The 17,910-nt window shown below is 39.4% G+C and overlaps 1 protein-coding gene across 2 annotated transcripts in view; it reads right to left on the bottom strand.

Moving 5' to 3' along the window:
- Positions 1-7,233: 7,233 nt before the first annotated feature.
- MPPED2 (metallophosphoesterase domain containing 2) overlaps positions 7,234-17,910 on the bottom strand; it is a 111,449-nt gene continuing 100,772 nt past the window's right edge. For both annotated transcript variants that reach the window (XM_030039784.2, XM_030039785.2), the window contains exons 5-7: positions 14,599-14,714; positions 11,786-11,899; positions 7,234-8,658 (exon numbers count right to left, since the gene is read on the bottom strand). In XM_030039784.2, coding sequence (XP_029895644.1) covers positions 8,540-8,658; positions 11,786-11,899; positions 14,599-14,714 — 349 coding nt within the window. In that variant the 3' untranslated portion in view covers positions 7,234-8,539. The remainder of the gene's footprint in view (positions 8,659-11,785; positions 11,900-14,598; positions 14,715-17,910) is intronic.

Here is a 17,910-nt window from a genome sequence, read left to right as displayed (position 1 = left end):
ATTCTGTAATCATGCAAGGCTGATTTATTGCAGTAAAAGTCCTCTTCAAAATTGTCTGGCAACAGAAACGGAGGTATTTTCTGTATATGGCCAAGCTTTCTGTGACAAATAATGCTACCACAGCTTAATTGGCATTTATACAAATATTCAGGCCTGTAAACGGTACTAGTGAAAGCCACAGCTACAGCTGGGGTTGTCTGCATATGGTTACTACACTCCAGATAGATAATTCGTTCCTTGGAAAAGTCTGTTTTCATAGTAACGCAGTTACAAAGCAGTCTCTCAAGTGCCACTGTGTCGGGAAAGCACATCACAGACAGAAGGTAATGACTGCTGACACCAGACCAGCTTTCCTCTTGTTCCATATAAAAGCCAGCAAACTCTAAATCATCAGCGCAACCATGCTGCTTACCTGCCCCCATTGTTCGAGCATGTCTTTACAGCAGGGAGCTAAATCTATCAAAACACAGTCCAAGAAAAAAATTTACTGCACGGCGTACAGAAGTCCAACTGGCTGGTCTGAAAAAAATTAACTTGGATTAAGATTTCAACAAAGAGCACTTCCTACCCAAGGAATAGTGCCTCCTGAACTACTTCACAACAAAAACCAACAAAACAACCAACACCCTACACCACCCCCAACCCAAACAACAACAAAAACATCTGAGGTGGGATGGTCTTAACATTGTTCCTGTCCTGGGCACTTTGGCACACACCCTTGTAAGCTTTATCAGAAGAATGAAGATTTCAGTAAACAAGTCACAAAATACTGTTTGTCTAACATTTGCAGTAATTATAGCCTACGTACTTAAGCCTGGGAATCCAGAATGTCTTTAGAGTGCCCTTTCTGGTATCTGTTGGCTATCACTGGTTCAAATGATAGCTTTAATGTGCAATGTTTTGTGCATTTTTAAATTATTTTGTTTCTCTGACTTAGGATTAGGAAGCTGGCTCGTTCTCATTGTAAGATTTTTCCAAATAAAAAGCTGTGGGGAACCGAACAGCAGCAAGCTGTCAGACCAGGAAATAAGGATTCAATCCTTAGTTTGGCCACAGGTCACTGGTGTGACTGTGGCTGATTAGCTTAATTTTTGTCTCACAGCTGCTCCAACAGTAAAAAGATCATAGTTAACAGCTTTTTGCTTTCCCTGACTCTTGCTTGACTTGGGCTTCACAGTAAAGGGACTCTCTTACCATGTTGGAAATGTAACACCAAGTCAAGAAGGTCCTAGCCTTGCCTGGAGTGCCACTGTCATGCAAATGAGAGCAGCAGCTTTTCTGAGCAGCTATTATTTGCATAGCTCATTGTTTGCTGTAGGGTATTTTGCTAAGAACAGTAAATTCTATCTGCAACTATCCACAGTGCTTAAGTCTAACTGGTAACTGTAGAAGCTCCAAAGAAATCTGGGAGCGAAAGGTAAGATTTTTGCATAGGACATGTCACAAAACTGGAATTTTTTTTATACATACTGCTAGATACCATAAGGTGATGGATTTAAATGCCACCAAAGTGATGGGGTGTCTAATAGGATTTTTCAAATGATCCTGGCAACATAAAGATATCTGAAAATCTGGCCTCAGTGTGATAACAGAAACCCAAATCAAAGATAAAAATAAACCACTTGAGTTTTATTTTAAGCTGATACAGCTATTGAATTTCATCGTTTTAGATCTAGTATAATTGATTATGAATAATAAGCCTATGTATTTTGTAGTTTTAAGTCTACAGCAAATTCAATAGCACTTTGTACAAGAAGTTGTTCTGTTGATTAGGAGACCTTAATCGATACAATTTAGCTCCTCTTAGGAACTGCCACTCTCCCAGCCTCAGTTGGGCTTGAGCCAGATGCCTCGTAGTGTCAATACGATGCTCAAATACGTTGTCTCCAAAATTCTCTAGATACTTCATAACACAAAGCCAATAACAATGTGGTGTCACTGGCAGAGCTGCAGTCTCTATCTTACAGTAATGTAAAGATCTTGTACCTGCTTCAGACCTTTTAAAGAATCTACGATAGTGATCATCAGAGAGTTTAGACTAAGCTAATTCATCACTTATTTGCCTGCTGAAGAAAAAAACCAAGATGCACTTTAACACTTTAAGATGATTGATAAATGTTTTGCTGTGCGTCTAATAGAGATTGCTTGTTCTGTTACCAAGAGCTTGGTTTTACCTGTTTATCCTCCCTCTATTCTAGCTTGATTAAAAATGCAGGAATTGGCTTTGATTTTTGTTTTCTGTCTAGCTGTAAGTCTCCCCTGTCACAAGCCAGCCTGTGTTCCAGGATCCTGGGATGATTTTCATAGCAGCAGCTTTGTTCTTGGGGTAACAAAGGAACTGGTTTCTCCATCTATTTGCAAAGGAAAGTGTACAAAAAGGAAAACTGTAATTAAGGAGCTAGAACACTGCTCAGGAGATACGGATTTAGTTCTTAGGATTGTGAGATCTCCTGTGTGATCTAGGGCAAGTCGGTCACTTTTCAATCTGTTAAGAGACTCCTTTTCTCCTACCTTTTCAGCATCCTGTCCCTTTAGACTCAGCCTTACATGGGAGATCCCTTGTTATGCGCGTGATGAGCTCCCAAACCAACCAGATCCACCCTGACTTTGAGCAACACTACCTATACGGACAATTAACAACAAAAAAAGTTACACTCTTCCTCCAATTGCAGTGACTCTCAGCAGCCAGAAAAGAAAAAATATTTTGCTGAAGTACTCACATGACAGTTAATGTTGAAAGTGCTTGTACACATATGCAAAAAAACTTAAATTTGTTGTGCTGTTCCTCTTCTAACAGTCCATCACTGAAAGCCCTTGGCAACAAACTGACACGTTTGAGCCACATTAATGATAGTATGAAAATACATTTTAATGGGATTTGAGGAAGTCTTTTATTTTATACTTTTAAGTCTATACTTTCAAGTCTACTTTTGAGTATTCTGTAGTTTATCTAAACTCCTAGGACTTTTGCAGTCCTAAATCCTCAGTTCATAAAACTGACAAGTCCTATTGTACCACTGAGCCATCCACCTAGATAAATACTACCCACTGTTTGAAGAAGAGATGAATGTAGGCCATTCATTCAGTTATCCTAAACTGAGGTACATGGTTTTTTGTCAGACCCTCTTCCATGAATGTAAACCTTAGGTACAAAATAAGTGACCAAACTGTGTACTAACCGTTGCACGGAAATGCTGCCCAGAAGAAATGCAGGACTCCTCTGATTCTATTCTATCATCAACAAAAAGCAAATTGAGCCTGAGGAAAACTTCCTTAGAAAAACTCAGAGGTAAAACAAAAGGAGATGTACCCTTACAGTCACATCTTAATTCAATTGTTACAAAACTGGCTGGCTCAAGCCAGAGATAGAGCTATGGAAAGCAATGACTAGATGGAGAAAAAAATGATAAATCAAGATGGATGACTGAAAACCGATTTAGTGCACTAAACTCACTCAGACCTCTCTTGCATTTTCTCTCGATTAGGCTGACAGGAACTGAAAATGAAAATGTTAAGACCCAACTTTAGTCTTCCACGTTGCACTTCGGCTGTACTCATTTACGAAGAGTCCCTTTCTGCGTGGTTCTCTAGGTCAGACAGTGCTTTGATGGCTGCGACTTCCTGCAAAAGCGCACAGGGTGTCCTACGGGGGCTGACAGCTGACACAGCTGTCCAAGCCTGCTCGTAACAGGATTTTATCCGAGTAGCACGTGAATGCGAGTTAGCAACGACGATGGTGCATAAAAGACTGGTTACTGCAAATGAGGAATCTGCAAGAAAGTTAGGATCTCTATCTCAAAATAGAGAAAAGACTGCTTTGTGTTGCAGGCTTGGTTCCATGCAGCTTTTACAACGCGTTTCTCCTTCCAATAAGAACTTACCATGTTGGGCAGGGAAAATCAGGATCCTGTCTGTCTATAACTGCTAGAAAATATCAAGTTAAAAAAAAAAAAAAAAAAAGGAGGGGGGGGGGCGTGGAGAGAAGGGCTGAAAATTCCAGAAATGTAACTCAATCAGGTGTGGTCAAAAGCAAGATCTCAAAGAAAGCCTTTGGGTCAAGTTAACACAGAATGGAAGGGCTAGAGAGTTTGGAAGTCTCCCTGCAACTTAAGTTACAGATGGTTTCCAGGAGTTTCCTTAATAAAATTTGCCTAGGGAGAAAATATTGGTGTCAGTGAGGGGAAAAAATCTGATTCACAGAAAATGGAAAAGAGAAAGGCAGCTTCAACCAGGAGTTAGTCATCAATCTATTTCTTAGACAGAGTCTTGGCAAAACCCGTTCTCCTGGTAGAACTTGCCTGGAGTGGACCAGATTGATTTGACAGTCTCTTAGCCTAATAAATGCTTGACCTCAAGGTCTGCTGAATTCACTAAATTCACTATGCAGAGAGAATTGGGAACCAATCACCTCTGGGGAACATCCTGTTCTGCAGCCCTCCCCTGATAAAGGCCTTGACTGCTTTCAGCCTTATCGAGATGACTAGATGAAAGCTGCTCTCAGAAGAAGAAAGGTTAATCGACTACGCTGCTGTTAATCAATCACTTGGAAAGATTCAGCACTTACAATAGGTACGTCCCTTTTCCTGCCAAGAGGTTCTTGCATGTTAACCAGGGACCATCTCCTCCAGTTGGAAGGATGAGTAATAGACAGAAACACAAACCAGATAGATGCCAGGTGTCTGATCCAAAGCCAGCTAAGTCAATAGAAAGACTCCCAGTGAGTTCAATGGGCTTGGATCAGACCCCGGAGAAAGACTTATTATCCAAGGTTTATTCTGCATACAGATATCGAGCTACTTTTAGTAGTGAAGGATCCTTGAAAAGAAGCAGATTCATCACACTTTTGCCTCCCTGTGAAATCAAACTTCTTCAAATCATACTGTGTCCCATTTACCCTGATTGTCAGATATGGTCGACATCCAGCAAAGGAAAATTACCTGCCTGTGACAGCAAAGACAGACACGTATACATTTCAAAATCTCTAAAGAGTACAGAAAGAAAAAGTGCCAAACTGCTAATGTTTTCCTGGCCTTTTTGTAATTGCCTCTAGCCAAAATGATAGCCTTCTCAGAAGAGGAAAAGCTAGATCAATTTCTGAAAGGATGAAGGAAAATTGAGGGAATAAAATTAAAGGGGGAATAAAATTAAAAAGATCCTGCCATGGAGAAGAACAAGCTCAGTGCTGAACAACCAGTGGTGTGCAAGGTGAAGCTGACAGAGCCAGAGAGAAAAAAAATACAAGAGAAAACGCACACTTAGAAAGTACCCCTGAAGATTAGATATTTCTCTAAATTAACAGCTGTATTCAGCACCAATGCTAACTGATGACAAAGCAGTGACTATCCTTGTTGCTTGTCTAAATGGAAGTAGAGAGCCTTAGCCTGTTGTTACAAATCCAGGCCCTCATATCCCAGTACAGAACTACTTGATAGCACACCTGCTGCACCATACAGCCAAAAAGCCACATGGCAAACAGTTGAAACCAAAAGATACACACATTTAGGACATCTACAGCTGCATGTACCAGTCTATAGTTTATTGCAGAGTCTGGTACAGACTTTTGCTTCTTCAAGGCATTGCTTCTGGTATTTTCGCACTACCAGTCTTACCCAAGGCAGACTCCTGGCTGGACTTACGCCAGCCTTTATTCATCTGGCTCCGACTGCTGCCTGAAGGCTTCGGGCTGCTCAAATCCTGGAACAAAGCTGCTGGCTTAAAATTTTTGCTTTAGGAATAACCCAGTTTTCACCAGAGGCAGATACCTGGAGAATGACAGATTGGTGCCATGGACTGTACGTGTCCCAGCTAGCGAAGAGGTACCAGGTCCTTCAGAAGGCTGGAGAGCAATCCAGATGCAGCGGCTATTCTCTGCTCGTCTGAAGTTCATGGCACTACAAAGCATCCCAGGTGATGGATATTTCCTCCTTATGCAGTGACAACAAGCAACAGATCAGTGAAAGAGAATGAGCTAAGGTCCGCTATATATATGATTTCTATGTGCTCCAAGAAAACACTTTATCTGAGGAAGCACAGCCATCTTAAATGTAGCCATGTTCTTTGCCAGTAAACAGCCATGGCTGCCAAAACCGATTCCCTAGTCTTCCCGTTGCCGGCTGAAAAAAAATCCACAAGACAGATCCTGCATTTACATCCAAAAGGAAGGACTGATACTTGGTGACTTTCTTCCCTTTGGCTCAATTGATAAAATAACCAGCACTGCAAGCAAAGCAGGGCAGATATCATTCAGAGAGTCAAGGTGCCTATCTATTCCATAGGAAACCTGACAAGAAATTTCACATACAAAACAAGAACTAGACAGATTTAAGAGGTACAACAGCTTCTTTTCCAGAAAAGATTTCGGTATAGCAGCCTTATAAACGTGAAAATTTCAGCCTAACTCCATAGTTATGTGTAATGCGCATTGCATCAAAATACATAAGCAGCAGTCCTCTAAGTAGCACTCTGCTGTAAGAGCCTAGAATTTGTTGTCTATAACCTTTGTAGCAAAATAATGTCAGAAGTTAATAACCTGCTAAGATAAATGGGAATATTCTGCGGCTCTCCAGGTCTTGTTTCACGTTACTGCAGATGCCAATTCATGAAAACAGTGCCTCATCTTCTCATGTTTGAAACGGGATTTTTACCACCATAACTTCTAGTTTTGAACAAGACTCTTATCATATACTTAACTGCATTGCTGCAATACCAGCAGGTCCTGTTGTGTTCGCCGTTCTACTGGCATACACTGAACCACACTCCCCTGCAGTTCTCTTGCCAGTGGTGGATCCCACTGTAGCCACAAAACTGAGTAGAAATCCAGATAAAAAGTGATATATTTCATCTATGACTATTCATTTCTTAACCTACAGTGGATGAGCATAAGGCACCTGCAGCTCGGTACTAATGGCCAAGTGAGGAATTACAAAGGTTACTGCCTAATCAATTTTTCCTTATGTCATCTGGAATAGTATCCTACAAGGCTTAACTGTGCAAACTTGGTTGCACTGAATTATAACATCTGAAGACAAAATCTCTTCTGTCTAAAAGGAAGGGAAAGATGGATGGCAGAGAAACGGAAGGAAAAGTCTGAGTGCTTTATCGACCCAACTGACATCCTATAAATGGTAAGCAATAAAAATTTATTGAGAAATAGAAAAGTTCTTACTCACCCTCATCACTGTCCCCCCAAATTGTTAATGCCACAAAAAAAGCAAAATTCCCTTAAACCACATATTTAAAAATCTTGCAATTTTATTTGCATATAAAGGCCGCTAGATATAATATCACAATAAATTTAAAGAAACAACTGCTTTTCTAAATTCCATTAACAAGGTAACATAAAACAGAACAAAGCTCAATAGCATTTACAGTGGTAGAACAGAAATAACTATCTGCAACAATATTTTGTGCTAGCGAGATTGCATTTACACACAGTGCAAAATAAGAAAAAGGAAATAAAAAAGACAAGAAGAATATTTAAATATAAAGGACAACTAAGCCTTATTTTAGTTAGGCTTGATTGTATCCATTTGACTCTATACATGCCTGAACTACGACAAAGATTTAACTCGGGCTCTTGAAGGCCTTGAGCACTTGGAAAATGTGTCACATCCTTCATAATTTAGATGTGCTGTACAGCATAATTTTGCAGATGCTATACTGGCAATATTAAATCCTAGCTTAGTTATAATGCACAAAAAATACATATATATATAAATTCATATTTAAAAGGAGTCCGCATTTACATTTTTTTTTACTGCATGAAATACCTGCTCTTTGCAGCTTTCACCCCCAGTCTTTTAAAGCTAAAATAATTTAAAAACAAACAATAAAAGGTAGATATCACATACAGGCTGTGGCTATCTATATCAGTCTTAACGTATAAAGCAGGTAGAGACAAACAACTGAGAAGTCTATTCTCCCCTTGCTGCATTCTACTGTTAACAGAAACAAGCTTCAGTACATGCACACATATCAAGAGGTAAATGGACCCCAAAACATTGTTTGTGCTACTAAAAAAAAGTTGATATAAATGGAGATGAAAAGCTAACATTTAGACCTAGGGAAAAAGAAGACACTTAAAAAACCCCGACAATAACATAAGTTGTGCAAATTTGGGTGTTTTTAAATGCTGCCTATTTTTAAGCTTATAATATAATATTAAAATAAGGTCTCTCACTTATTAAAAGAAAGCTTGGCTGTCCTTTTGAGAACACTATAACAATTTACAATGGCAAATTTATTGAAAAACAAAATTCATTTTACAAATTCACAATGCTTTATCAATTTAAAATGAATGCTGCATTTCCAAAAAGCACAACCTCTAACTTTTCTTCTTGTTTCTTTTGTACCAGCAATTTACAAAAAAAAAAAAAACCAAACCCCAAAACCCACAACCCACCCCAAAACAAAAACCCCCATGGTTTCCCCCAAGTTCTCCCCCACCAATTTTGAAATAAACATGTAACAGAATGTAAGTTTTATAATTAGAAAATGGCAGTTTATAGACCTTCCCCAGTTCCAAATGTGCAGTAGTGCTTCATGATCCTTGAGGGGTTGGAAGGTCAAATATAATTGGAGGGTTGGTTGGTTGAAAGCTGACTGTACACGTTGAAGCATTGATGTACGTTGTGTAACCGTCTGTCATAATGCCATAACCTGTAGGGAGAATGTGTCACACTTACTGTAATATAAACAAACGATACTGCCCATGGGCACCTGCACCGAAAGCTTGTTGTGGGATCAATGCTTTGGAATAAAATTAAATTCGTCCCTTCAAAATGATACAAGCTCTTGAAAGCTGCCACAAAGGCTTGACTGAAAAAAATACAACGTACTGTATTTGAAGTAAGAACTGATGCTTTTATGTACAAACTTTTTCCCCCCACGGAAAATCTCTGTTGCAAGTGGATACAGCAGAAACAGAGGCAAAACCACACATGTACTTCTTCTAATTACTTAATTAGCGAGCTGTAGTTTGCATGCCTGTGATGTCTGTCATAAGGAAAAGACCGATCAGGAGCAAAAGATTTAGAAGTAACTTTGGTTTCACCTACAAAAACCCCTCTCTGGGCAATGAACCGAACCCAGTAAGCTTTCCCCACATTAGCCCTTACCATCCAGTTCCTCATCACAGGACTGCCACGCTGGTGTTCACGCTGGCTTGTGAAACCTCCGAAACTCATCAGCAGGTTAAAAATAGACACACATACATATTTACTTCATGTATGTTATCTACCAGTGAAAATCATGACCAAGGAAAGGAATCTCCTGCTATAAACACAACAGAGCACTGAAGGTCAATGGATGACCCCTAGCTTAAGCAGAAAATTGAGGTGAAGGTTAAACAGATGACTGCTTTTCATTACAAAGGGATCTTGGTAACTTGTTCCCAAACCAAAAACCAAGAAGCAGCAAATACTAGTCACAGGTTTTGCAGCGTGCCAAGTACTCGACTCCTCAGTAACACTATGGCATGAGTTTCAGGATGCTGAAGACTGTTCTCAACCTTCTAGACACCTGGCCAGCAACGCTCTTGTTCAGACTGCGTCTGAGGAACCAGCAGCCACGCTGTTTCTCTGCTGGCCTCTGCCTTCTCTCCCACTTGCCGCACAGGAATAGGACATAACGGAGGGTTGCGCACTCCAGTAATTTCGGGCAAGTGGAGCAAACTGTAGCGACCCATGAATTGAGTCACAGCTGAGACTTCATTCAGCAAATGTGATGTGAGAAAACAAATGATAACAGAAGTACAGAGATACTGAGAAGGTAGAAGCTCTCCTCTTACAGATATTCTCTCAAGGATAAGGAGATAGGAGCTCCAGTTCCACCAGTGCAAAAGGTGAGAGAAAGCTTTGCCGTTGTTTTCAGCTGACATCCACAAAAAGCTAACAGAGAAGCTAGAAAAAATCTAGGAAGAATTTGGCACCAAATATACTTTAAAAAAAAAATAATAAAAATCAGAGTTTCATGGAGGAAGAGAACTTCCCATTGCAAACCCACAGGGGAAAAATGTTTTTCTTTTATACCATTATGATACAGTACAGATCACTGCTGCCTGAAAGCTAAGATAAATACAGCTACCCACAGTGTCTATCAGAAAGAATAATCACTTCAGAATTGCTGCACTGTCCGCCTGTATTACTTTATTTATTTAGACTGGCAATTTTGATTTAGATCATCTCATGGTGGGAAAAACCTTGTTTGTGGTTGTTCGTGCTTGTCAACCAGGAAAAAAACCTGCATCACCAAACTGTGTGTATAGCCTCTGTGGATTTAATGGAATGTGGTGCATGTTCATTCATCTCAGCTGGAGCTGGATGAGAATTAATTGCACTGTAAGATAATGCTCTTAACACTTGGCTATTTCTTTCTGTACTGAAACAAGCCGTTCTTTTGTCTTCTGCGTAAGTACTAAACAGGATTTTAACTTTTTTGTTAGTATTCTTGTAAGAATTTATTTGAACATTCACTTTTAATATGCGCTGCCACCTTTCCTATGAGATTTAAATGCAAGGTGCTTCACGTGGTTCCTCGGTGCTTTCTCACAATAATCTTGTACACAGAAGTACCTTCCTCTCCCACTACTTAACACTACTACAACTAGAAGTTTCATCATCCAGTGTGCCTACAAAGGCTGTAGACACTTTACATGTTTTAGCTGGAAGTCTTGCTGTATTCACTTATTCTTAATATGCAAGGATTAATATTTATACAAAACATCCAATCTTCTCCTGGCTGCACTGAAAGACTGCTATTCATGCCACTATACTCAAGGTCATGTCAGTATTTCCATTATAAACTCTTTATTTACAGATACCCAGCATGAAACTCATTGTATGAAGTCACAAGGGCTTCAGAAAAACCAACAACACTAGTTGAGAAAGCTGTCCTTTTTTTATTTTTATTTTATCAAGTCCTCCAAATCTTTAAGCCTATGGAGAACCTAGTTAAGAGTCCATGGAGAACCCTCCAGAGGGACAATATAAAGCATTTAATGTGTAATTTTGAGTTCTAGGGTCACGAAGTCTTACACTCCCTCTCAGGCAGAACTCCTAGTGTTTGTCTCTCAGCCACATGAAAGCTACAAAATTGTATTAAATATTTAAGTATCTCCAAAATGTATTTAATCTCTCAGCCTCTCCACTTCCACAAACTGAGCTTATTGTTTCTGAAGCTTCACACTCTGCCTGATCTGGTACTGACAGTGGGGAAATATCTCTTCTAAAATATGAGACGGCTGGAAGGTAACATACACAGTACAAACTGTATTACAGGATGCTTTTAGAAATGTATGCAAAGTGAGTTCTGGCAATCTCCCCTCCTGATGTCTGACTCGAGATGCCCTCCTTTCTGCTTTTCCTTATACACTGAGGGAGGTGAGCTGAGATGGTAAGTCGTCTTCGATTTTCTTCTTTTTCTAGCACCTTTCTTGGCTCCTGTGCTTGGAATAATGGGGATAATTTTCATTTTGGCTTGCAAGTGTGGGGAATCTCATCTGTTTCTCTAACCAAGTTTGTCAAAATCTGAATTGCTTTCAAATAACCTGTATAGAACAACCTTTGCACAGTGAAAGATGTAGGTGGCTAAATGTAGCACACGTTCCTGAAAAAGTCTGTTTTAATTCTGGCATAAATTTACGAAGTGCTGTGCACGCAATCGTTTCCCTCAATTCCCTCCCTACTTTAGTCCAATACGCCATTATCCATCCTTCGCAACACACCATCAAAATGTGCTGCTTTGAAATCAGCCTGAGATCGAAGAGGGGAATAGTGCTGCTCCTTACCTTCGTGAATCCCACCAAAGACATGGAGTTTGGGCCTTACTCGCCTCTGCACCGTGTTCAACAGTTCCACACAACCCACTCTCTGCAGCTCCTTTGGAACCCAGTCTCGAAAACCTGAAGGCAAAATGCAATCAATACTATTAATTTTCTCTATTCAGGTAAGGTTTCACATAGTCTTTCAGGAAGTCATAATTCACAGAAGGTTTATTACATTATCTGTAGTCGTAACTTCTCCATTAAAGCACACAATGGCTTTTAAGAAATGTTTCGCTGTCACTTTGTCTTCCTTAAGAATTCCTCCCTCCATCTGCATTAATATTTTTCTGGATGTGATTTGTTTTTTTAAACTATAGGTTTAAACTCATCTTCCACCTTGAAACCCTGGGACATTTATTCCCGGCACTGCTGCAGATTTTTCTTCCCTTTCCCCTGGCTCTTACAGCAGTCAGCTTCCCCAGCCAGCTACGTGGTTACTCCAGAAATGAAACACCTCAGGAAGATCAGCTATCTAGGACCCGATACCTCTGCCACCCCAAAGATTTAAAGTACAGTCACCCACAACTTCCCCAGGACCACAGTCTGCAAGTGTCAGCTTATTTCTGAGCCCCCGGTCACTAACAACAAGCAACGCAGCAAAATAGCTTCCAACAAGCCAGTGCTAATTGACTACGTTGCCGCTCAGTCCTACGGGTAATATGGAAAAATGCACAAATATGACATCTGTTATTACAGAAGTCTGCTGCCTGGACTGGCACCACTAAGGATCAGCAGGGCAAGACAAATGAGGAGGAGTAAAAGGGAAATCAGGAGCCACGTCCAACTGTAGCACCGTTCTACTGACTTCAGAGTAATTACATCCTGTGCCAAGTTTATCCCAGGTAGTAAAAACATGTTGTGACATGAACTTGAATGAATTTTGGAGAGAACAAAGAGTCCAGTTACAGCTCTACCTCCCTTAATATTTATGTAATTGAAAAAGCAGCATTTTTCTCAATATTATCATGCAGGCTGAGACCTAGACGCCCTCCTTTTAGGCACAGTACTAGCACCTAATCTGTGTCTGTAGTTAAAATACAGTGCCAACCTTTTGAAATTGAACTTCATTATCTCCATCGAAACCAAAATTTAAGTACGCTTATTCAATTAAAGCACTCATTAGTGTCTGCAGCATCACAGTATTTCTAGATGAACCCATTTCAGAGCAGATGGATTAGCAACCCATTTAAAATAGCACCCATGAAACATTACAAACATGCTTGTGGGGTTTTTTGCTTCTTTGGGAAAACAAACAGATTAAAAGAGTGCTATTCAAAGTGCTGGTTTTCAATATCCGGTGCGCTCCACTGTCAGTGGATGGTGTTATCGCTGCTTTATCAAAGCAGCATGCTGGTAGCTCTAGTAAGATTAAAGAGAATTCGCAGATCGTTTTACAACATTCTCTAAGCAGTATTAGAAGAATAACAAGGATATAAAGGGAGTGGTAAGTACATTACTGGTCAAAAACTTTCTGGACTTTTTTTTCCCCTTAGCTCTGCTTAGTTTGCTGACTCTTAACTTAATTGTGCTACGAAACATAAACATGCATTAATTCCTGACTCCACGGTCACTGAGAAGCTCTATGAGAGCATTGAGCCAGCCTGGTAGCACTTAAATGCTGTTTTATAATGGCATCTTGCAATTCTGAGAAGTTTTTTTTATATTCACTACCATCTCAAAAGTCAGTGACTTCATGTGATCATGCGATGATCTGACCCCTTGGATTTCAGGAGCTTACTAAAACCCTGACAAAATCACAGTCTACTAACAATAACGGTAACGAAGAGGAGACTGAAACACTTTCTTATCCTGATAAACCATATTTATAGAAGGCAGAGGCTCAGTTCTTGTAAAATCAACTGAAATATTTGAAATAGAGTCCTAGACTGCTTTCCACATGTGTCTTAAAGAAAACAGTAAATAATATGTGATACTATCTTGTGGGGTACAGGACAGGGAAAAAATAGTAGGAATTTTCAAATGGTTTTAGTGCGGGCTTTAATGACTTCAGATATGCCAAAACTGGGTACTCCTGCCTCTGCTGAATGATCATCCTAGTGCCTTTTTGAGACCATCAGAACTTAGTTTAGAATGCAGAATTAAAATGGGGATCAGTAAATTACTCACATTTACGAGGCAAGCAAAATTTAACAAAATGAAAAACTTCAACTACTTAATGAAAAAAAAACAAATTTTGCATTCATAGACTTGTGCTCACCTGTCATTAGTGCAAGTAAGGAACAATTATCTGAGAACGTAATTTTATTCCTTCACAAATTTGCTATAAGCCAATTAATATCTTTAAAACTACTGTTAGATATTCTAAGTTTACAAGGACATTACCGAAGAGAATATGTGACCACATACTCCTGAACTCTTGACTGCATACTCTAAAACCTTAAGGTAACATGTCATTGTAGTGGAAAAATGTTTTAAAAGTTTTAGTCAATTTCTGAAAAATCATATGGGATTGGAAACTGTTTGACAGATGAATACTGTTCTTAAATAAAATGTCAAACTATAATGGCTATGGAGTCAGATATTTGATCTTCCCTAGCTTGAGTTTAACAAATAATTTAGTTTTTATTAAGAAAACATCTGGAAGGTCAACAGATCTGCTAAGCCTAATCACTTTACACTTCTTCCAAAAAGGCTTTTTAACTCATAGTTTTGAGTGAGGGTGCAATTACAGTATAGCTTATAGCATTATTAATTTTGCTTATTTTGAAAGTAAAATTCTCATGCAAAGAATCACACACAGTTTTTGTTTCACTTACCAAGGGGAGGTCCATGTGTCATTAGTATATCAATTCCCTCAGGAATAAGGTTCCACTTGTCTAGCAAAGACTGACCTCTGGGTAGGTTAAAGCCCCATCCATTAAACCACGGTGTCCTTTGGGGAAAAATAAGATGAACTGCATCAGTGTAAAATAAAAATCTCTTCCCTTCTCCAATTTTTCTGAATTAAAACAATTTCAGTGCTTCAGAGATTACTTGCAGGCAGCCTTTTTGAAGGGGATGCATCCGAAGCAAACTGGCTCACATACATACGCTAATCTATACATTTGAACTTAGATTAATATCCTGTGCTCTTATTGTACTTCAAGAGTATTCAGTCCTGGGGACATTTACTTACTGGAGAGAAAGGGAGAAAAGTTACAATAACACAGTCTAAATCTAAAGCTTTCTTCCAAAGTTTGGGGATGTTCAAACAGAAGAACTCCTTCCTTACATCACCTACCAAAACAAGCAAAAATCTCAAAAGTTTTTTGGAGGCAAGAGTCAACTTCGCACAGCACAGGGCAGCTAGTGGGTAACAGTTCAACAGGAAGGCTGTATGATGCTGCTGTTATAAGCACCATCTGTACTACGGTATTTCACTAAACTCAACTTGCTCCTTTTAGCACTTTTAGTATCAGAACATTGTCACATAACTTGGCTTTGAACTCCTGAGCCTCCTAGAGGTCTTGAGCACACAATGTTTAGCCTCACGTGACTTCTTCAATAGGTCTTATAATTTAAAATTAATTTAGTATTTATTAAGGAAAACGGATAACCTCAGTCTCCACCATCATAGCATAATGTTGTTGTAGACATTGGTTTATCCATCAACCCCCGGCACATAGTAATGAAAAGCAGACCTTCCAGGAGTACTTTTTCAGTGCATAACAGCCAAGTTGAATCATTTTGATGCAGGTGTATTATAATAAAGCCTTTTCTTATCAGGTAGGTACACGGAGGAATTGTTCTGAAGAGACACTGTAGTATTTACACCTGTTTCTAACAACTTTTTATACAGCTGTTAGTATTGTACTAATTTTAAGCATTTTCATCCACGTGTGTGTTTCCTAGAGCTCAGGCACCAGATTTAGACCGGATTGCTTCGTTTTCTAGGTAGGATACTCCTGTCCTCGCCCTAGTCATTTGGGGGTATCTTTCTGAGAGTTCAAGCTACTCCCGCAGTCTTCTGTGTTTCAGAATCTTTCAGTTTTGAATTTAAAAATAAAAATTGGGTGGGAAAAAAACAACTACAAACCAACCTTAAAGAAAAGCATACCTGTTAAAAAGAGAGTCCTACATCATTTCATTATGTAATCTGCCTCCTGTACCTGCTAAATTATGCATTTTTTCAGCCTCAAATGTGTATTTAAGTGGAAATTTCCTGCTAAGATTACATGTCTTAATTTTTATTCTTTGTAATTAAAGTTGGGTTTTTCCAGAGACAATCATTTGACCAGTGAAGAGTATACACAGTCATATGTATGGTCTGAATTCCTGACAATCAGCAGTATGGGAAAACAGCGGTGCTGCTAATACAGAGGCAGGAAGGTCACTGGTGCCTTAGTTACAAATAATAGACGTATCCCACACAGTCCTACTGAACTAATACCACACACACATAGGAACTTGTTCAACCTAGCAGACTTCCTGGATGCTGGATGAACACTAGCAAAAGACAGGAAAATTAGATGTTCGTTATACATTTTATATAAGCTATGGGTTCCTCATGTGCACAGCAATGAAATTTCACCTCTCACTGCTGGCTTACTCTGCACCCACTGAAACATTTAAAAAAAGTTCCTATGTTGTAAAATAAGGTCAGCGTACCTCACCGGAGGTTTGTAGGCAACTGAATTAAAACTGAAGCATGTGGCTTAGCTTTAGCTAAATCACAAGTGTTTCTGCTTTTCTATGATTGACCTTTCTGAAACACGTATCTAAATTTCCTTTCCTGTAATGTTCCTAGGTTTTAACATATCAAGATTACCGTAACCTTCAGGACTGCAGTGAAAAGTTAAAACATGGTTTGGCTAAACATTCAGCTGCTTAAAAAAACAAACACACAGCACATAGGTTGAACTTTTCACTGTCAATTAATGATTCTTTCCCCACTTGCATTTCTCCTGCAGATAATACTGTAGTTATTACACCATAGTTAAACCTGAAATGTGAAACCACATCTGTGATCTCTCTGGAGCTCTTTGGAGACTACGACCACAGAAAAACCTGGATTTGTCTGCAGGTTTTTTATTTTATTTTCTTCTGAAGCACTGGGGGAAGAGGAGGAGGGGAACCTGAGCTCCAATATATTCTTCATTCACCAGCCTCTATAATTAGCTGTGACTAACAGGCACCACATGGGAATCCACTTGTAAGAAAACTTTGGAGAAACCTTCCCCATTATGCAGCATGTGCTCAAAATAAGATGGTCAAGTACTTCTTTAATATACTAAATATTTTCATACGAAATGAATAAACAGAGGAGAAGAGCAGGCACGACTGGAAGAACACCTGGATTACAGATTTAGGTTTTGGGCATTTAAAACACGAACCTGCATATTCAATGCGAGTACTGAGCCCTGACGAGACAAACTGAGAGTCGAGTCCCTGCGTTTCTGAGGTGGTTCAGGCCTTGCCAGAAAGCCAAGGGGGAAAAGGATGTGTTCAGAACACCACCAAGAAAAAAACCGCTTTATGGCACAGATTCAGGTTTAGATGAGATCACAAGGAAGGTCATCCGATGTTTGCACTACGCTGTGTTGCAGTGCAGACAAAATGGAGTTGATGTACTGTGAATCCCGTGAGTGGACAGATGAATAGCTGTTTACCCCCAGCAAACTTTAAATGTGTGCAAGAAAGACAAAGCCTGCGCTGTAGGTAGGCAGCATCCTATCAAGGGGTATCGGGTAGGGATCCTTTACTCCTACTAGTGCCCTTTTTTGCGTACGTAAGAGTTAAATAGAGTTGCTCTGAACTTCTAAATTATTTCGAGGAAAAAAATTGTGCATGTAGTTACATGCCTTCTGCAACATATTCTCAAGCTGATTACTTACTGGGAGAAACCACCTCACATCTAGGAAGAAATGTTTATAATGAACTTTGGCTGCACCCACCTGTGATAACTTGCAATCTGGTGCAAATAATTAGTAAGGGCTACTAAGTCATTAGTAACTATATTTAAGATCTGACCTATTTTTCTTTCCTATGAAGCTCTCAGTAAAAAGATTTCAGTTAACTCCTAAAACCATTAATAGTATACTTCACTTTTAAGTAGACGGCAAGAAAAGAAAGCTATCAGCTGTTGAATA

Source organism: Aquila chrysaetos, chromosome 16, assembly GCF_900496995.4.
Source record: "Aquila chrysaetos chrysaetos chromosome 16, bAquChr1.4, whole genome shotgun sequence".
Taxonomy (NCBI): Eukaryota; Metazoa; Chordata; class Aves; order Accipitriformes; family Accipitridae; genus Aquila; species Aquila chrysaetos.
Note: the sequence above shows the minus strand (reverse complement) of the source record. Positions and strands in the feature narration are given on the sequence as shown.